General features: G+C 42.8%; 1 protein-coding gene across 1 annotated transcript; it reads left to right on the top strand.

Annotated features, from left to right (window-relative positions):
- Positions 1-2,093: 2,093 nt before the first annotated feature.
- LOC125528788 (protein C2-DOMAIN ABA-RELATED 8-like) lies at positions 2,094-4,049 on the top strand. The gene is made up of 3 exons (XM_048693226.1): positions 2,094-2,316; positions 3,207-3,302; positions 3,536-4,049. Exons 1-3 carry the CDS (start codon positions 2,194-2,196, stop codon positions 3,821-3,823), a joined length of 507 nt encoding a protein of 168 aa, XP_048549183.1. The 5' UTR covers positions 2,094-2,193; the 3' UTR covers positions 3,824-4,049.
- The last annotated feature ends 13,992 nt before the right edge of the window (positions 4,050-18,041 follow it).

The following is an 18,041-nucleotide window of genomic DNA, read 5'->3' as shown; positions in this document are numbered from 1 at the left end:
TAAGTCATGAAGAAAGCAGAAGCAATGAAGCCGTAACGATCATCGTGCTAAGCTAACGGATGGGTCAAGTCAATCACATCATTCTCTAATGATGTGATCCCGATTATCAAATGACATCTCTTTGTCCATGGCTAGGAAACTTAACCATCTTTGATTAACGAGCTAGTCAAGTAGAGGCATACTAGTGACACTTTGTTTGTTTATGTATTCACACATGTACTAAGTTTCCGGTTAATACAATTCTAGCATGAATAATAAACATTTATCATGATATAAGGAAATATAAATAACAACTTTATTATTGCCTCTAGGGCATATTTCCTTCACTCTCTGTATCCAATATAATTCCTCTTGATCCATCAGATTTTCCAAAAGTACTTGCACCTCCCTTAGCCTAGCCCGAGACTCTAAAGTGTTTGGTCCCAAGCGAAGTTTCTCTAGTTCTTTCTTTAGCTTCCTTATGCACTTCTTTGGGCTTTTGAGAACATTGCGATCACAATCGTGGAGGTCCGCGTGGACAGCCTTGGTCCTGTCAGCAAGAGAGGGTCCAGTACCTGCTGCCTTTGCTCGGTCCCATGCCGATTTGACTATCTCATTAACAGTTTCCTCCTGAATCCATCTCGCCTCAAAATGCAGGACACCTGCCGGGCTGACAAAACGAACAGCTTCCTCATATGCAGTATCAAGTATTAGTGGTCGGTGATCCGAGTGGACATGTTCATCATTAGTAACTGCAGACAAGGGGAACTTCTGCAGCCATGCTTGGTTAGCAACAAGTCTGTCCAACCTCTCCCGAATCTCTCCTCTTTGCCACGTAAAGCAGTCACCCTTGTAGCCTAGGTCTTCCAGGCCACAGTCCAAGAGGCAATCACGGAAAGCTTGCATCATGCTATTAGACCTAGCATTACCTCCCTCCTTCTCTGAAGCAAACATGATCTCATTGAAGTCTCCATAGACCACCAAGGGATGTGATCCTTTTGCATGGAGATCACACAAGAACTGCCAAGATAAAGAACGTTGATCCCATGCCGGAACACCATAGAATCCTATCAATCTCTAGTCTACCACATCATCGTCCATAAATAAAACATCTATAAAATTGGCCGATTTATAATTCAGGAGCACATCGTGATCTTTCATATAGAATAACACAAGGCCCCCTGCCTTGCCATCACTTTCAGATTGATACATGAAATCAAAACCTAATCGAATCCGTAGATCATCTGCCTTAGCTTTATTCAAGTGTGACTCAGACAGAAAAATCACACTTGCTCTCTCTCGCTCCTGCATCTCAAGGAGCTCTCGAATTGCCGTGTTTGAGAGCATCGCACGACAATTCCAGGCTATGTGTCTCATTGCTCTTGACGGTCCTCTGATCCAACTCCACCAAGACAAATTGCCACAACACCTAAACAATTCACCGCATCTATGAAGCTCTAGAGCGCCACTTCCCCGTGAGAATCACAGAAAATCATGCACGGTATGCCCCTCCGATCAAAACCGGCTGAGTAGAGAACTTCTCTACATGATTCATATGTCGCTCAGCTGGCTAGCTAATGTTGCCGGCTAGCCTTTTGTCTCTGTATCGAACGCACCGCGAACGCTTTATTTTTCTGATTAATTTCTCTATCGCACACTGGCATATGGACCCATGTTTCTAATGTGTGCTAACATGGCATCTGTCTGGGTGTAGGGCGTAGCGGGAGACGTTGTCAGGACCATATTGAAGTGTATCATCGTATATAAGGACCATAGTGGAGCATTTCATGACTTTGATGACCATCGTGTTATACGTCGGAGAGTATAAGAATTGTAGCTGTAATTATCTCGGATTTGGGACATGTGCTACTGCCCACAGCGTAAACCAATTTATGTTGACACATCCCATGGAAGATAAACGAGTAGGATACAGGATATGCAAAGCTTTCTGAAATACGTAGAAGAGGCGGCAGAATTCGCAATTTACTCGACACAAATTAATACTTACTATTAATTTCAAATATTGCCCATTATTGTCCACGAGGTAGGCGAGGCCCGAGGGTCCCCATAGTTGGCGGAGCCGCCTATAAAACCGGGTGCCGGCCGCCAGCTGTTGGCCGCATCCACCCTGCCACCAGCCCGCTACCTGCTCCTTAATTCTCTCTTCTCGCCCTACTCCCATCCCGTGGCTAGAAGCCAAGAAATTTGTCTGCCATGGCGTCGGAGCCGGTGATCGGGAAGCTCAGCGTCCGCATTGTCCGAGGCCACAACCTCGTCATCGCCGACTCGCTCACCCACACCAGCGACCCCTACGTCGTCCTCTGCTACGGCTCCCAGGTCAGATCCTCATCCCCTTCTTCCCAGTCCTTGGACGTAGGAGCCATGTGTTGCTGCCGGCTGCTGAGCGCGGCGTGGCAAAGGTCGCGGCCAACGACCCACGCATACATAGTTTACGGCCGCATGGCACTCAGGGGATCGGGGTCAGGGAGGGTGACGATCTTCTCCGAACTCGTTTTGTGCTCACAAGATGTTCGATAGATCAATAAGTACGGACCAGCTATTTCTTGCTGTTAAGCTGGTTCTTATATTCTCATATAGTTACACCAGAGAGGCACCGATTAATACCTTATAAACAGGTTTTGAAATGGTTGATTTGAATCAGACTAGTTCCCAACTTGGTCATGGAATTTCAAGACCGACGCATTTGGCCTGGCGTGCAAACAGGACATGTTATGTTTTGCAGCATAGCGGTATATCAAATCATGAAATAAGTCAAGCTCAAAACAAGAAAATCGTGATGGAAATGTGAATGTCCAGTTGTTTAACTGAAGAGCAGAGTACCAAAACCTAAAAGTTCACCTTCAATCGAAAAATCATGATGTTATGTCCATTTAGTTGATTACCTACCCAATGGTTTATATAGTACAATCAATAGTTCTGTACGAACAGGTCTGGTTCTATTTTATCTCCTCGTGGAATTGTTGCTAGCCTTTGATAGAGTTGGTTGAATGCTATAAATTTTGGACAGTAGCATGATGTCAGATTTTCAGTTCACAATTATGCACTATTTTTTTTGAAAAAGACAATTATGCACTATGATTATATAAACTGTAATTTCTACAGTTGACTTCAGGTTCAGTGACATGGACAGCTATCGTGTCTCTCAGCATTACTGCTAATTTCGTTATCTATCTGTGTTACTGAAGTTTTATTTTCTCATGGTGTAGAAGGTGAAGACTAGCGTTCAGAAGAAAAATGCCAATCCCTTATGGAATGATGTACTGGTGCTCCCTGTCACAAATCTTACAAAGCCAGTGAAACTTGTAAGTTTGCTGTTTGAGTTTCTTCATCAAGTAAACTCTGCTAAAATTTTGTGTGTACATATTTTGTGTAACCTGAAGTTGAAAGGAACTTCAGTTAACAATGATTGCATGGAATTTTCTTTTGTGCTGAAACATGAAAAATAGGGGGGGCCCTTTACACCATAGATCCATAGATGGTTGGTGAAGATATGAAATGAACACTTATATATCCACCTGGCAAAAACATCATGCAGGAGGTTTTTGATGAGGACAAATTCACAGCGGATGACAGCATGGGAGTGGCTGAGTTCAATGTAACTGATATCTATGACGCTGCAAAGCTGGATCTAAAGCATGCCTCTGATGGAACCAGGATCAAGACGATCTACCCGGTTGGCACAAACTACCTTGGCAGTGAGAGCCACGTATCGTGGAAGAATGGCAAGGTCGTCCAAGACTTGATTCTGAAGCTGAAGAACGTTGACAGTGGCTCTGTCGTGCTACAGCTGGAATGGGTTCACGTCCCTGGTGTTACCCTGTAAGTTACGCCCAACTGAATGTTATTGCAACCTGGTTTGATGAAGCTGCAGCTATGGGTTCCTGTTCCTGGTGTCAGATGTGTTAGCAATTTGTGGATGTTGTGGTTTGTAGTGTATGTGCTGTGTGTGCGTTATTGATTTCAGCTTGATGTATGCAATGTATTTGTAGTACTGTGGTTGTGAAGTTCATGCTTGAAGTTGAACAAATAAGAGACACCGTTTGTGCTTACACTGAGGTGTAATTTAAGAATTCACGGCTTAAATTCAAAGATTGGTGGTAATTAGTTTACATAAATTTTCACCTGAATCAACATCGTATGATGGGCTCGCAGAGCAACCAAAAACAACACAAACTGATAGCGTTCACCCGGCTGATCATACGCGGCTGCCTCCATGATCTTCTGATCAATCTTTACTCATATATTGTGGAGCAACCCAGCTCGTACTCGGCTCTGTTAGAGCCCCGCTGCTAGACGCGTAGCGCATGCAACACATGTCCCCCCTGCGTAACTTTCTCTCTCTATACCATTGCTGCAAATGAGGGGGATGTTGTGAGCTGGTGCAATGGACGGCTGGCTACGAGTGAGGATGTTCTGAGGGCGATGAGCGGCTGATTGCAATGTCACCGGCGTTTCTGAAACATCCCCTGTGTTGCGAAGGTGTGGATGTTGCGGGCTTGCCGAATTGCAACTTCACCGTCATGTCTAAAACATCACTTATGTTGTTGAGAAGGGTCTGCGAGCTTGCCGAATTGCAACTTCACTAATGTTTCTAAAACATGGTCAATATGTGATGCTGCTTTTGCGAAGGAGGGATGTGTGAGATAAAATGCAACTTCGTGATGTGTTGAAACATGACCAATGTTGTGAAGCTAGACGAATTATGCACCGTGGACCATTGAACCGCGGCTTATCTGATGGAGGAGGCAAGGGGATAACTGGAAGTTATCATTCGGCCGACGCATAGCTCCCCCCAACTAATAAAATCTACTAGAACATGAAGACGCGCGTTGCCGCGCCTGCCCATTTTTATAGAAAACGAAGTTATAAATCAAAGATGATAGAAGCATGTGATGAAATTTGAATCAGGCATATTTTAAAAAATGATTGGATGTTGCGTTAAGTACAAATGAAGATAATAAAAAAATGAAAGAATATGATGTTCATTATCGTTGGAAGGACCAACTCAAACCACAAATATTTCACTGAAATTGCACTCCTACCACTACATTGTATTGTGGGCATGAAATTCTCCAATCTAAATCTTTCTTGTGGAATCAACTTTTCATATGAAATTGAATGGAAATAGCTCGGGAACTCGATAAATAGAGTCGGAAGAACAACCGTTGCATTTTTATTTTGATTTATGAGTCATGATAGAGTCGGAAGAATCGCAAATAATATTGATTAAATTACACATGCCAAGCAACTAGCACACAACAATGATTACTTGACATGGTTGTCAAATTCAACATTTTTCTTGTTCTAGCATTTGCAAGTCTATGAAGAACAATGATTAGCAACTATGAAGAACAATGAATAGCAACTAGCACGCAACAACAATGATTACTTGTCTCGTAGGTACCCGTCAGGGAGGAAACATAGCCTAGCATTGCAGTTATCGAGGAGGCAAAGCGTGCCCATGCTGACTAGGTATGCCTATCTAATATCCTCGTTCTTTGCCAGTCACCAATGCTCTTTTTCTTGTTCTATCTCTACATTCTAATTTTCAATTTCTTTATGCTATTGCATAGCACACACTAGATTCAGTTTTATGTAAATTCCGCTGTAATAGCACACTATTGTTCTAATGTTCTGCTTGTGTTCTTAAGCTATGTGAATGGGATTGAATGATAATATTCATTTGTTTTTTATTTTGTTGATCACCTTCATGTGGATGCACGATGTTTAACCCAATGAACTGGCAAATTCAATACCTATAGTGAACAACAATTGCTTTCTTTTAACATGGTTTCCCCACGTTAGGAACAATGCTTGTATAGGGACCATTGGACCTGGGAAGAAATCAAAATCTTTTTAGAAGGGCCGTTTGCATATAGAAGGTAACCCATTTTTTATGTGTTTGACCTACTGCTTTTGTAATCACTCGGTTCTAGAAAGATTTTTTCATGCCTAGTTTTTCTTCTGTTCCAGGTTATTTTGCATAGAGGCAACTACTTCCGCGTACTGAATGCTTGAAGTTATGCTTACATAAGGAGGGGAGCCTTCATAGTTACGCAGTGCTGGTTACCTTGGTTTGGTCATTGCATTACTATAATAGCATGACAAGAATGAACATGGCTATCTAACGGTCTTTTATCCATGCATATATTATTTGCTCTATACGTTTATGAGACTGAAGTCTTTTGACACTCGGAGTGCTTTGTCAAAGCATCATCAAAACAATCTTTTGTTTGATTTACTCTTTACAAGTTTCAGGTAATTGCTGCTCAGAGCTTTGGCAAACCGCAAAAAGGGTAGATCACTCTCTACCTTGTGATCATAACTCTTGATACGGGTTCTAAGTATCTTTCATCCGGTGTTTCAAGAATTTCTTCCATCTGGTTTGTTGGCCCCATTTATCTACTTGTTGTATCTTTCGGATTCCCTAGACTTGTGGTGAGGTACCCTAATTAAAATGGCTTGTTATTTATTTTTGCATCATCATTGCAACATGCTATCATGTAATCATGCTTTAATTTCGAAATGAGGCTGAATTAAGCCCATACGAATTAAGTGCAAACCTTAATCAAAATGTAACTCAATAAAATGCATAGATTAAATTGAGAGATTTCACATGGATATTCTCTTAAAAACCCTACACTTGTTATCCAAATGTTATTAGGAAGCTACAATAACTATTCCAACAAATTATATTGCCATTTTATTAATAATGATTCATTTGACCCCTCTCCTTTTTTATGTTTTAGCATGAGATAGATCCCAAACCTTGCACGCTCCTACGTGCGATATTTGGGAGATTCCAAATTATTTCACAATTTTAGCCCAAGCCTTAATCTAGCAATAGTTTATACCTCATTTATACCATTTCTAATTTTTTTACCAAATCAAATGCGAACCTTGGTCCAAATATTATTAATCTTTTTATGGGGCTTTAGTTCAATCCATAGGAGCTCCACAAAAAATCATGAAACTTGGAGTTCATCTAATGCCATAAACCTTCTCTGTGCCCACTAGCACGGCACAGCCTAACGCCCACAACCCCAAAACTGGCCAATCCCACCACTTCACCTATCTGTAATGACCGAAACTGATAAGATTCCCGTCTCGATGCTCACTATGGTAGTCGCTGGATCAATAGTTAGGACACACAGTGCATGGTGTAATATCAAAATAAACCACATGTCATAAATATTACATCGTAGATCTAGAATTTAAATATTACATACCTACGTAGTAGAAAGCTAGCATACAAACAAATTATAGCGGAAAAGTAAATAAAATCTTCATAGAATCCATCAACGCCACAGACAAAAGTTGAATATAGACATCGTAACCATATATCGTATCACTTACTCGTCGTATAAACATCTGCAACATGATAAGCTGCAACCACAAGGGTCAGTACGTTGAATATACTCGCAAGTCATGCTAGGTATGATATAACATACCTACATCTACATGCAAGGTATAACAAAAGAATGAATGTGGTTGTTTTGCAGAAAAGCTAAGTTTCCCCTGATAACAACATAATAGTCAAAAAAATTGCATGAAAAACTTTCAATCTATTCATCTTCAATCTTGGTAGTACAACGAATACTAGAAATAATAAAAATTACATCCAGATCCATAAACCACCTAGCGACGACAACAAACACTGAAGCGAGCTGAAGGCACGCTGCTATCATCCCCCCTTCCTCACCGGAGCCTGGCAAACCATGTTGTAGTAGATAGTCAGGAAGTCATCGTGCTAAGGCCCCATAGAACCAACGCACCAGAACAGCAACTGCCGCCGATGAAGAGTGTAGATCGGAAGGATCCAACCTAAAGACACAAGAACATAGACGAGCGACGAACAGATCTGAGCAAAGACAGATCCGCCGGAGACACACCTCCACACGCCTACCGACGATGCTGGACGCATCACCGGAACGGGGGCTAGGCGGGGAGACCTTTATTCCATCTTCAGGGAATCGACGCCGTCTTGCCTTCCTGAGTAGGACACAAATCCTAACAAAACTCGAAAAAAGATCTAAAAGCGAAGTCCTCCCACCGGAAAGGGTCGACATCCACTCCGCCTCCATGGTCCTAAGGCCACTGGAGTTAGGGCGGACCGGCGCCGGCGGGAGGCAAGAGGAACCCTAACTTTTTGGAAGCCGGCAGCTAGAGATCGTGATATTTGCTATAATAGTCAAATTTTAATGTCTTGATACAATTAAATACATAATGTCAAAATCTCAACCATTCCTAGTGGCTAGGCTCACTGAGTTTAGCCGTGGCCATTTTTAGACCTTTAGGTATCTCTAATTTTGATGCTGCGGCTGGCGCAAATAATCTGCAGGACATGTTGTTGTTTAAGCCTGGCGTACTGGGGGCACTCTCAGGTGCAGTTGCGGCAAGGCTGGCTGACCAGAACACGGCTAATGATACTGGAGTATTTACTTTTGCTGCTAGTAAAATTCCCATGCAGGGTCAGAAAAAGAAGAAAGAGAGAAAGGATAGAAAGAAGGGAGGAAATGAGAAGTCAGAGAGTGATCGAAATCAAATCATAGGGAAAAAGAGAAATAACCCTTTTGATGCCCCACAAATGGGTACTGATTTAAAATTTTCTTTTGAGAGAGAGATGGATAGCTATGAACGCATGTTGTATGGTGAGACGAGTGTTTCCTCTAAGAGAGTTTGTATGGGTAGAGTTGAAACTAGGAGGGATGTGGATGGGGTTATTACGCATATAGCGAAGGAAAAATAGTAGGAGGAGGTTTACACACAGCAAAGCAGGGAGTCAGTTGGAGAGGACAGAGTTGCGGGCACTGATTTGGTGGCCTCCGGTCCGGAGGACCGCCAGGAGAAATGAAAGCAATTAGTTGGAACTGCCGTGGAATGTTGTCTTCCACGGCAGTTCGAGAGCTCCGAGAGCTTCAAGTTCGTACTTGTGTGGATTTGATTTTTCTTTCCGAGTCGCATTTGAATAAAAGTAAAGCTGACGAGCTACGTTGTATCTTAGGTTTTAGTTCCATGTTTTTAGATGAGAGTGATGGCAAGTCTAGTGGTCTTGTACTTTTCTATCAAAAAGATAATAAAGTTGAGTTGAACTAGTTGTCTTCCCATTTTATTGATGTTGTGTTTATGAATGATAATTTTGTAAATTGGCGCTTTACGAGTTTCTATGGTTATACGGCATGGAATGAAAAATATTTATCTTTGGCTGATCTTCGCCAACTGCATTCCCATGTTGATTATCCTTGGATAGTCATTGGAGATTTTAATGAAATTATCTATTTTAGTGAAAAAGACGGTGGCAATGCTAGATCAAATGAAATGATGCAGGAATTTCGTAAGTGCTTGAGTGACTGTAACCTAGAGGATATGGGTTGTGTTGGTGATCCATTCACTTGGAGAAGGGGGGATATCCGTGAAAGGCTTGATCGAGTTGGCTGTAATTTAGAATGGGCAAATAAATTCCCGCGTGCTGTGATTATTAATGGGGAGCATGTACACTCAGACCATCGTCCTTTAATCCTTGACATAGATTATTTTGATAGTAACTTGTTTAATCGTCGGAATGGTCGTGTGAGACAATTTGAAGCAAAATGGCTGAAAGAAGATACTGTTGGGGAGATTGTGAAGACTGCTTGGGAAAAAGCAAAGTTGGCGGGTATTGGTCCCTCTCTCGCAGCACGGACTAGAGCAGTGCATGATGATTTACATTCTTGGGACTGTATAAGTTTGAAAGGACCAAAGAGGAGAATAAATAAGTTAAAAAAGAACTAGAGAGGTTGAAACATGGTCCAATTAGTGGTGAATCCCGCTCAAGGCAAAAGGAAATTCTAGTACTCATTGAAAATCTTTTGGACCAAGAGGAAATTTTTTGCTTACAGAGAGGTCGAGCGAACTGGCTGCTACATGGGGACCGTAATACTTCATTTTTCATAACGCTGCAACGGCCAGGAAAAAAAGGAACAATATTAGAAGACTTCTGGATGATACTGGTGTTTGGAAACAAGGAAATGATCTGAAGGAACATATTATGGGTTATTTCTCCAATCTTTTTACATCGGAGGTTTTATACCCAAATCAGGAAGTTTTGTCTCTTGTCCGGAGTAGAGTGACTACTGAGATGAATAATGCCCTGCTCGCCCCTTATACTGCTGATGATGTTCGTAAGGCTCTTTTTGATATTGGCGGTTTAAAGGCTCCGGGGCTAGATGGTCTTCATGCTATTTTTTATAAAATATTTTGGCCCATGCTAGGGGATGATTTGGTGGATGAGGTCTTGCAAGCAGTGAATACTTTGTACAATTACATGGGGTTGTAATGATACTGCAATCGTGTTGATTCCCAAGGTCAACTTACCCGAGAAGGAAACCCAATTTAGACCTATCAGTCTTTGCAATGTTGTATACAAAATGATCTCCAAAATGTTGTCGGCGCATTTGAAGGTTTTACTGCCTGATATTATCAGCCCGACCCAAAGTGCTTTTGTGCCTGGTAGAATGATTACAAACAATGTGTCAGTGGCTTATGAGAGCTTTCATACTATTAAAAAAAGAGGGTGGGAAAAGAGGGTTTATGTGATATGCACAAAGCTTACGATCGAGTCGAATGGCCTTTTTTGAAGGGAATTATGTTGAAACTCAGTTTCCAGGAGAGATGGGTAAATCTTATTATGAAATGTGTCTCTACTGTTGAGTATAGGGTACGGATTAATGATGTAGAAACTGAAATTTTCAAGCCTACAAGAGGCTTAAGACAAGGTGATCCATTATCTCCCTACCTTTTCCTATTATGCACGGAGGGCCTTACTGCTCTCTTGGCGCATGCGGAGGAGATTAGGAATATTTCAGAAGTCAAGGTCTGCAGAGAGGCCCCTACTATCACAAATCTCCTTTTTGCGGATGACTTATTGATCCTCATGAAAGCTAATCAACAAAATACGGAGACACTTAAATAAATTTTGAACTTATATTGTGTTGTGTCTGGAAAAATGGTGAGTGTTGAAAAATCTAGCATATTTTTTAGCCGAAATACGAATGGGGACATTAGAGAACAAATTTGCTCAATTTTGAATATCATGATCGAAGCTCTCAATGATAAGTATCTGGGCCTGCCTCCGCATGTGGGATTAGATAAGACTGATTGTTTTCAATATCTGATTGATCGCATTGTTATGAGAATTAGCGGATGGAAAGAAAAATTCTTATCCACTGGAGGCAAGGAAGTTTTTCTCAAGTCTGTTGTTCAAGCTATCCCAGCTTATGCTATGTCGGTCTTTATAATTCCTAAAAAAATTTGTAAAGGAATAACTGACGAGATGTCACATTTTTGGTGGGGTGATGACGACAACCAGAGAAGGATGCATTGGATGGCGTGGTGGAAAATGTGCATCTCGAAAAGCCAAGGCGGAATGGGCTTTCGTGATATTCATTGTTTTAGTTTGGCGATGTTGGCTTAATAAGCTTGGCGTCTCCTTGAGAACCCAGATTCCTTGTGTGCCACCATTTTGCGAGTTAAGTATTTCCCTGATGGAGATTTATTGAACGCAAAGTTAAAAAAGGGATCATCCTTCACATGCCAAAGTATTATGGCAGGGGTTAATACCTTAAAACATGGCTATATTTGGCGAGTTGGAAATGGTTAGAAAATTGACATTTCGTAAGATGCTTGGACCCCTAACTGTGCTAACAGAAAAGTCATCACTCCAAAGGGGCAACATTTGTTATCAAAAGTGTCGGATTTCATTGACCCCTCTTCGAACAGGTGGGATGAGCATCTCATCAGACAGACCTTGTGACCCATTGATTCACAGCGGTTCCTTGCTATCCCTCTGCCTCAGTTTGATATGTCAGATTTTGTTGCCTGGAGTCGTACTAAGAGTGGGATTTTTCTCCGTTCGATCTGCATATTTTGTTGAGTGGGATTATCAACATGGTAGGAAACTTCGTCGTACTAATGGAATGGGTCGAACAAACTTTAATCCAATTTGGTGTAAGATTTGGAAGTTATCTTGTCTAGCGAAGGTGAAATTTTTTATTTGCCGGACGCTGCATGGTACTCTTCCATGTCGTGTTACGCTTGCTAATAGACACATGAAAGTTTCACCTTTATGCCCTTTTTGTGCTTCTAGTTTAGAAGACACAAAGCAACTGTTGTTTCAGTGCCAGAAGGCAAAAGAGGTCTGGAGAAGGCTTGGCTTAGACGAGATCATTTCTCAAGCTTGTGAAGTTGATCGTGCGGGAGAGGCGGTCCTCGGTTTTTTGTTGCACATGACTGACCAAGATTTATCTATTATGGGGTCCCAGAATATCCAGAAGATGGTTGCCATTACATCTTAGTATTTGTGGTGGGAAAGACGTAAATTAGTGCACAAGGAGAGAATTCAAGATGCAAAACAGATTTCAATGGGGATACAAGCTCTTACGGCTAATTATGTTGTTGCTTCCAGTCCAAGGGCTTCTATGAAAAGAGAGGGTTGGATTCGTCCCCTGGTGGGTATTGTGAAACTTAATTTTGATGCTTCTTTTGATCATGATCTTCTTAAAGGTACGGCCGGGGCTGTCCTGAGAAACGACGAAGGGAATTTTATTGCAGGGGGTACTTGGAAAATTGATCATTGCATTGATGCTCTAACAGTGGAAGTTTGGGCTCTCAGATTCGGTCTTTCACTAGCGCAACGTGTGGGTTGCAATCGCCTTGTTATTAATTCTGATAATTTGGAGGTTGTTGAAGCGATGAATAATGGTGGACGGTCAGCAGGAGCGGCGGTGGCAATTTTTTATGATTGCTATTTTTTGGCGTGTGATTTTCCTACCTCTAGGTTTGAACATTGTAATAGGGAAGTCAATAAGGTTGCGAATGAGCTTGCTAGGTTGGTTAGATTTTCTTCTAATATTGATTGGTTTGAGGAGCCTATGGTTGAGATTGTACCTTTCCTCACAAACGATGTATCTATTATTTCGATTGAATAAAGTCCACATGTGTTCAAAAAAAAGCTAGCAGCCAATGACTTCCCCTAAAAAAAGCTAGCAACCAATGACAGTGGACAAGGTGCACTCTGTTGACTGGTCCACTGACCCTTTTGACCACCGCCACACGCCAAATAATTTCTGGTCCTATTAATGTGAATTTATTAATATATAAATGTGGCACTTGTTCTCCTAAAAACAATGAAGATGGGATCGATGGATATGAGCAGCTCAGAAATATAGGGCGTGCGTAGTTGGATGGAACGCCACTCCCCGTCAGGCCTCGCTAATTTTTGTTCCGCAACTCCGCCGGGAGCCCGGTCCGAGGTTACGGAGCGAAAGCGAGCGTCGTAGATGAAGTAGTCGAAGTAGTCGAACACACAAAAATAGATGAACACAGACAAATATGGAGGAGACTATCTTTATTAATCAATGATCAATCGTTACAATGATTGCTCCTCGTCTCTTTATATAGGGGTAAAGGGTCAAGGGATAAGTACCCACTTAACGTGAAGTGTGGAACCGGGAGGGGCTAGCCCGTGCGATACGCATGCGGCCGCCGTCACCCCTCGAGGTGACCCGGTTTCCCAACACTCCCCCTTGGGTAATTATCCGTATATCCATGCCTCAAAACTCTGAAAAACCTAGTGGGAAAAATATGGAGAAAGAGCACACAGTATACGTTGTTGTATTGCATGAGTTGCCTCATCAAAAACCTCGTGTGAGAAACATCAGGAAAACTCACTCAAGGGAAAAAGAGTACAATCCACTCAACCATCAAGTTGAGTACTCGATCATCAGGATCGAGATTTTAACGACCAGTTTGTGAAGTTTCTCCCCCTGAACCTTGCATCTCTCTAAGTCTCATCATACCGATTCCACGCACACACCTCTCTAAGGTTGACGCTGGTAATGATTTAGTGAGCATATCAGCAAGATTGTCACAGGACTTAGTATGCAAAACTCTCACCTCGTTCAACTGTTGCAGCTCATGTGCATAGAAGAACTTGGGACTAATATGCTTTGTGAGGTTACTCTTCACATAACCCATCTAGACTTGTGCAACACAAGTAGCATTATCTTCATAGATAATGGTAGGGGTTTGTACGGTGTTCTACCCACATGTATGCCTGAATGTGGCCGATCATCCGTCGAAGCCATACACACTCTTTTGGCGCTTCAAATAGTGCCATGATTTCCGAGTGGTTCGTGGAAGTCGACACAAGAGTTTGCTTGGACGATTTCCAGGAAAACACAGTTCCACCACAAAGGAAAACATATCCGGTCTGCAATTTGCAATCATGCGGGTCCGATAGGTACCCAGCATCGGCATAGCCTATAATAGATAGGTCTTGATTTCTTTTATAAAACAGGCCAAGATCTTTGGTCCCTTGCAGGTAACGGAAGACGTCCTTGACACCTTTCCAATGCCTCTTGGTAGGTTCAAAACTGTACCGAGCAAGCAAACTGACGGCGAACGCAATGTTTGGCCGTGTATAATTTGCGAGGTACATGAGTGCTCCAACTGCACGCAGGTAAGGAACCTCTGGTCCCAGAGTTTCCTTCCCATCTTCCTTTGGCCTGAACGGATCCTTGTCTGGCTGTAAAGATCTTCATACCATCGGGGTCTTAGAAGGATATGCCTTATCAAATCCAAATCTCTCCAACACCTTCTGGGTGTAGGCCAACTGGTGCACTAGAATCCCATCAAGGGAATGTTCAAGTTGCAGACCTAGACAGAACTTGGTTTTACCCAAATCCTTCATCTTGAATTCCGACATCATGTAGGAACTCGCTTCCTCAATATCCTCAGGCATACCGAGTATGTTTAAATCATCCACGTACACCGAGATTATACAGAATCCATCTTGGGATCGCTGTATAAAAACACATGGGCAATCTTTATTGCTCATGTAGCCCTTCTCATGAAGGAAATCACTTAAGCGATTGTACCACATTCTACCAGACTGTCTGAGTCCGTACAGTGCCTTTTGAAGTTGAACACTCTATAGACCCTTATTTGCTCTATCATGGTTCGGAACAGGGATACCTTCAGGAACCTTCATGTATATGTTCGAATCCAAGTTACCATACAGGTAAGAAGTGACAACATCCATTAGTTTCATTTTCAAGCCCATGTTTACTGCCATCAAGATCAAGTATCTAAAGGTAACTCCATCCATGATCGGGGAATAAGTCTCCTCAAAATCGACACCTGATCGTTGAGTGAAACCTTGAGCGACGAGCCTTGCTTTGTACCGTACTACCTTATTATTTTCATCTCTCTTTTGGACAAAAACCCACCTATGGACAACAGGGCGAATGTGGGGAGGAGTTTGACAAACTGGTCTGAACACCTTCCTTTTGTTGAGAGATAATAATTCGGCAGTAATGGCCTTCTGCCAATCTTTCCAATCCGACCTTTTCTTGCAATTAGCGAGCGTGTTAGGCTCAGGGTCAAGATCTATGATTGAGGCAATTTTCGTAGCAAAGTTAATGTCGACAATCACTGTTACTTGGTTCAGGGACTCCCTTGTATAAATATAATTTATGGCCATTTTGTCATGGAGCGCATCCGGCGCTAACACTTCCTCTACCAAATTTCCCATTATGGGAGCAAGATCCTTTAGATTTCCCACGCCGACATGTGCGCACACATCTCCGCTGGGTGTTTCTCCTGTGGGAAAGTTTAAATCCGGAATTTCGTGCACTGAATTTTCCGTACTTGTGCCAGGTCTCGACTAGCTCCTCGTTTCACTTTGGGGTACTTTGGTGATAGGTTGTGATAAATCTCTCTTATCCTTTTTCATCGGGCGTCCCCGGGTACTTGGGATTTGAGAAGCCGGATCTCTCGTCCTTTTAGGCCTTTGGACGGGAGCGGGTATACCATCATTTTTCTTCGGTATTTCAACCCTTTCCGGCGCATTACGCGCGTGCACATGCGATTTTGTCATAGTCTTTAAGTCACTAAAGTGGTCAGGCAGTTGATTTGCTAATGACTGCAAATCTATTATCTTTTGGACTTCTCTCTCAGTCTCAGCAGTGCGCGGGTCATGAGCGTGGATTCCCGTGCCCGTGGCTTGCCACATGATTTCTCGACTTTTAGCATCAAGGGGTTGATTCTCTCCCCCTAAAGTCAGGAAAAAATCCTCGTCAAAAATGCAATCAGCAAAACGAGCCGTGTGACAGTCACCTGTCATGGGGTCCAGATACCTGATTATGGACACAGTCTCATAACCAACGTATATCCTCGACTTACGAAGCAGGCCCATCACCGATCGCTGAGGTGGTGGTATTGGTACATATACCTGGCAACCGAACCTACGAAGGTGGGAAATTTTCGGTGCCGACCCTTGCGCAAGTTGAACCGGAGAGTGGATGTTGTAGGCCGACGGTCTAAAGTTGATGAGATTGGCAGCGTGTAACACTGCGTGGCCCCAACATGTAGTTGGTAAATTACAACCCTGCAGGAGCGGTCAGGCAATGAATTTAATTCTTTTAATCAATGCCTCGGCAAGTCCATTTTGTGTATGAACATGCGGTACCGAGTGCTCAACTTTGATTCCCATTGCCATGCAATAATCATCGAACGCCTTTGAAGTAAATTCTCCGGTGTTGTCCATTCGAATAGACTTTATACGATAATCAGGGAAATTATTCCTCATTTGTATGATTTGAGAGATCAGCTTTGCAAAGGCATGGTTCCATGTTGACAGCAGGCAAACATTGGACCATTTAGAGGAAGCATCAATGAGCACCATGACGGCCCCGTGAGGGGCTGAATTGGACCACATATGTCCCCTTGGATACGCTCCAAGAACGCGGGGATTTCATCCCTCACCTTGAGGGGCTATGGCCTAACTTCCCCTTAGCGCATGCGGAGCACACGAAATCATCGGGATTCGGGAAGTTCTTCACGTTAACATTATGACCATGCGAGTTGTTTATTATATTTCTCATTATCCTAAGTCCGAGGTGGCCTAACCTATCGTGTCAGAGGCAGAAGAGTTCAGAGCTTCTAAAAACAGTCTTGAGGGTAGTGTACACGGGCGGTGCTACTATTTTAGTGTAGTATAGCCCTGTGTCGAACGAAGGAAGCCTTTCGATAACATGTTTACCATTTGCATCTCGCTTTGTGATAAGTAGGCACTCCTTCCCGTTCTCATCATCGGTCTCAATATGAAAACCATTGGCGCGGATGTCTCTAAAGCTCAAAAGAGTATGAGTCTGAAGGAAATATGCCCTAGAGGCAATAATAAATTTATTATTTATTTCCTTACTTCATGTTAAATGTTTATTATTCATGCTAGAATTGTATTAACCGGAAACATAATACATGTGTGAATATATAGACAAACATAGTGTCACTAGTATGCCTCTACTTGACTAGCTCACACTACAAAAAAAGGACACATCCATGACATTTTGGTCCAAACAAAAAAAAATTGTCATACATATGACACTTCTATGACGATAATTGTGACAAAACCCGGTATCATCATAGATGTGGTGGGCTCCTACTTCTATGACAAAAAATCATGACAGAAAATGGGCTTTTCGTCCTGGGCGGGCCGGAGACGCAGCTGCATGACATTCTTTGGGCCGTCCATGAAGGAAAAAACCGTGGTAGAAGCGAGGGCGAGGAAAATTTCGGGAAGTTCCCTATTACGGTGGGAGGTCGGGGGCTGAGCGATGCATGTTTCTCTCGTACACGTACGCGCGTGTGTGTGAGGCGTTGGATCTAACTGAACCCGAGCGAGGCGTTGGGCTCTAACTGAACCCAAGAGATTGCATTGCAGGCTACGCGTTACTGAACCCGAGCGATCGATCGATGGCTGTTAACTGAACCCGATCGAGCGATTACTTCGCTATTGCTGCTAACTGAAGCCGATCAATTGGTTGAACAATGAGCGTTGCGGGGGTGGATGAACAGTGAGCAGTGGTGTTGCCTCTGGATGAACCGGACCCAGTGGTGTGGAGGGCTGGATGAATAGTAGACAATGGAGGGGTGCCCGTGGAGGGGTAGTTGAACAGGACCCCGTGGTGTGGAGGGCTGGATGAACAGTAGACGGTGGAGGG

The sequence above is a fragment of the Triticum urartu genome, unplaced genomic scaffold (assembly GCF_003073215.2).
Source record: "Triticum urartu cultivar G1812 unplaced genomic scaffold, Tu2.1 TuUngrouped_contig_5109, whole genome shotgun sequence".
Taxonomy (NCBI): domain Eukaryota; kingdom Viridiplantae; phylum Streptophyta; class Magnoliopsida; order Poales; family Poaceae; genus Triticum; species Triticum urartu.
Note: the sequence above shows the minus strand (reverse complement) of the source record. Positions and strands in the feature narration are given on the sequence as shown.

Excerpts from the sequence above, each read along its gene's own strand:
- LOC125528788 (XM_048693226.1), top strand. The coding sequence starts at position 2,194 with ATGGCGTCGGAGCCGGTGATCGGGAAGCTCAGCGTCCGCATTGTCCGA. Across the intron at positions 2,317-3,206 it reads TCCTCTGCTACGGCTCCCAG|AAGGTGAAGACTAGCGTTCA; the intron begins GTCAGATCCTCA and ends CTCATGGTGTAG. Across the intron at positions 3,303-3,535 it reads TTACAAAGCCAGTGAAACTT|GAGGTTTTTGATGAGGACAA; the intron begins GTAAGTTTGCTG and ends AACATCATGCAG.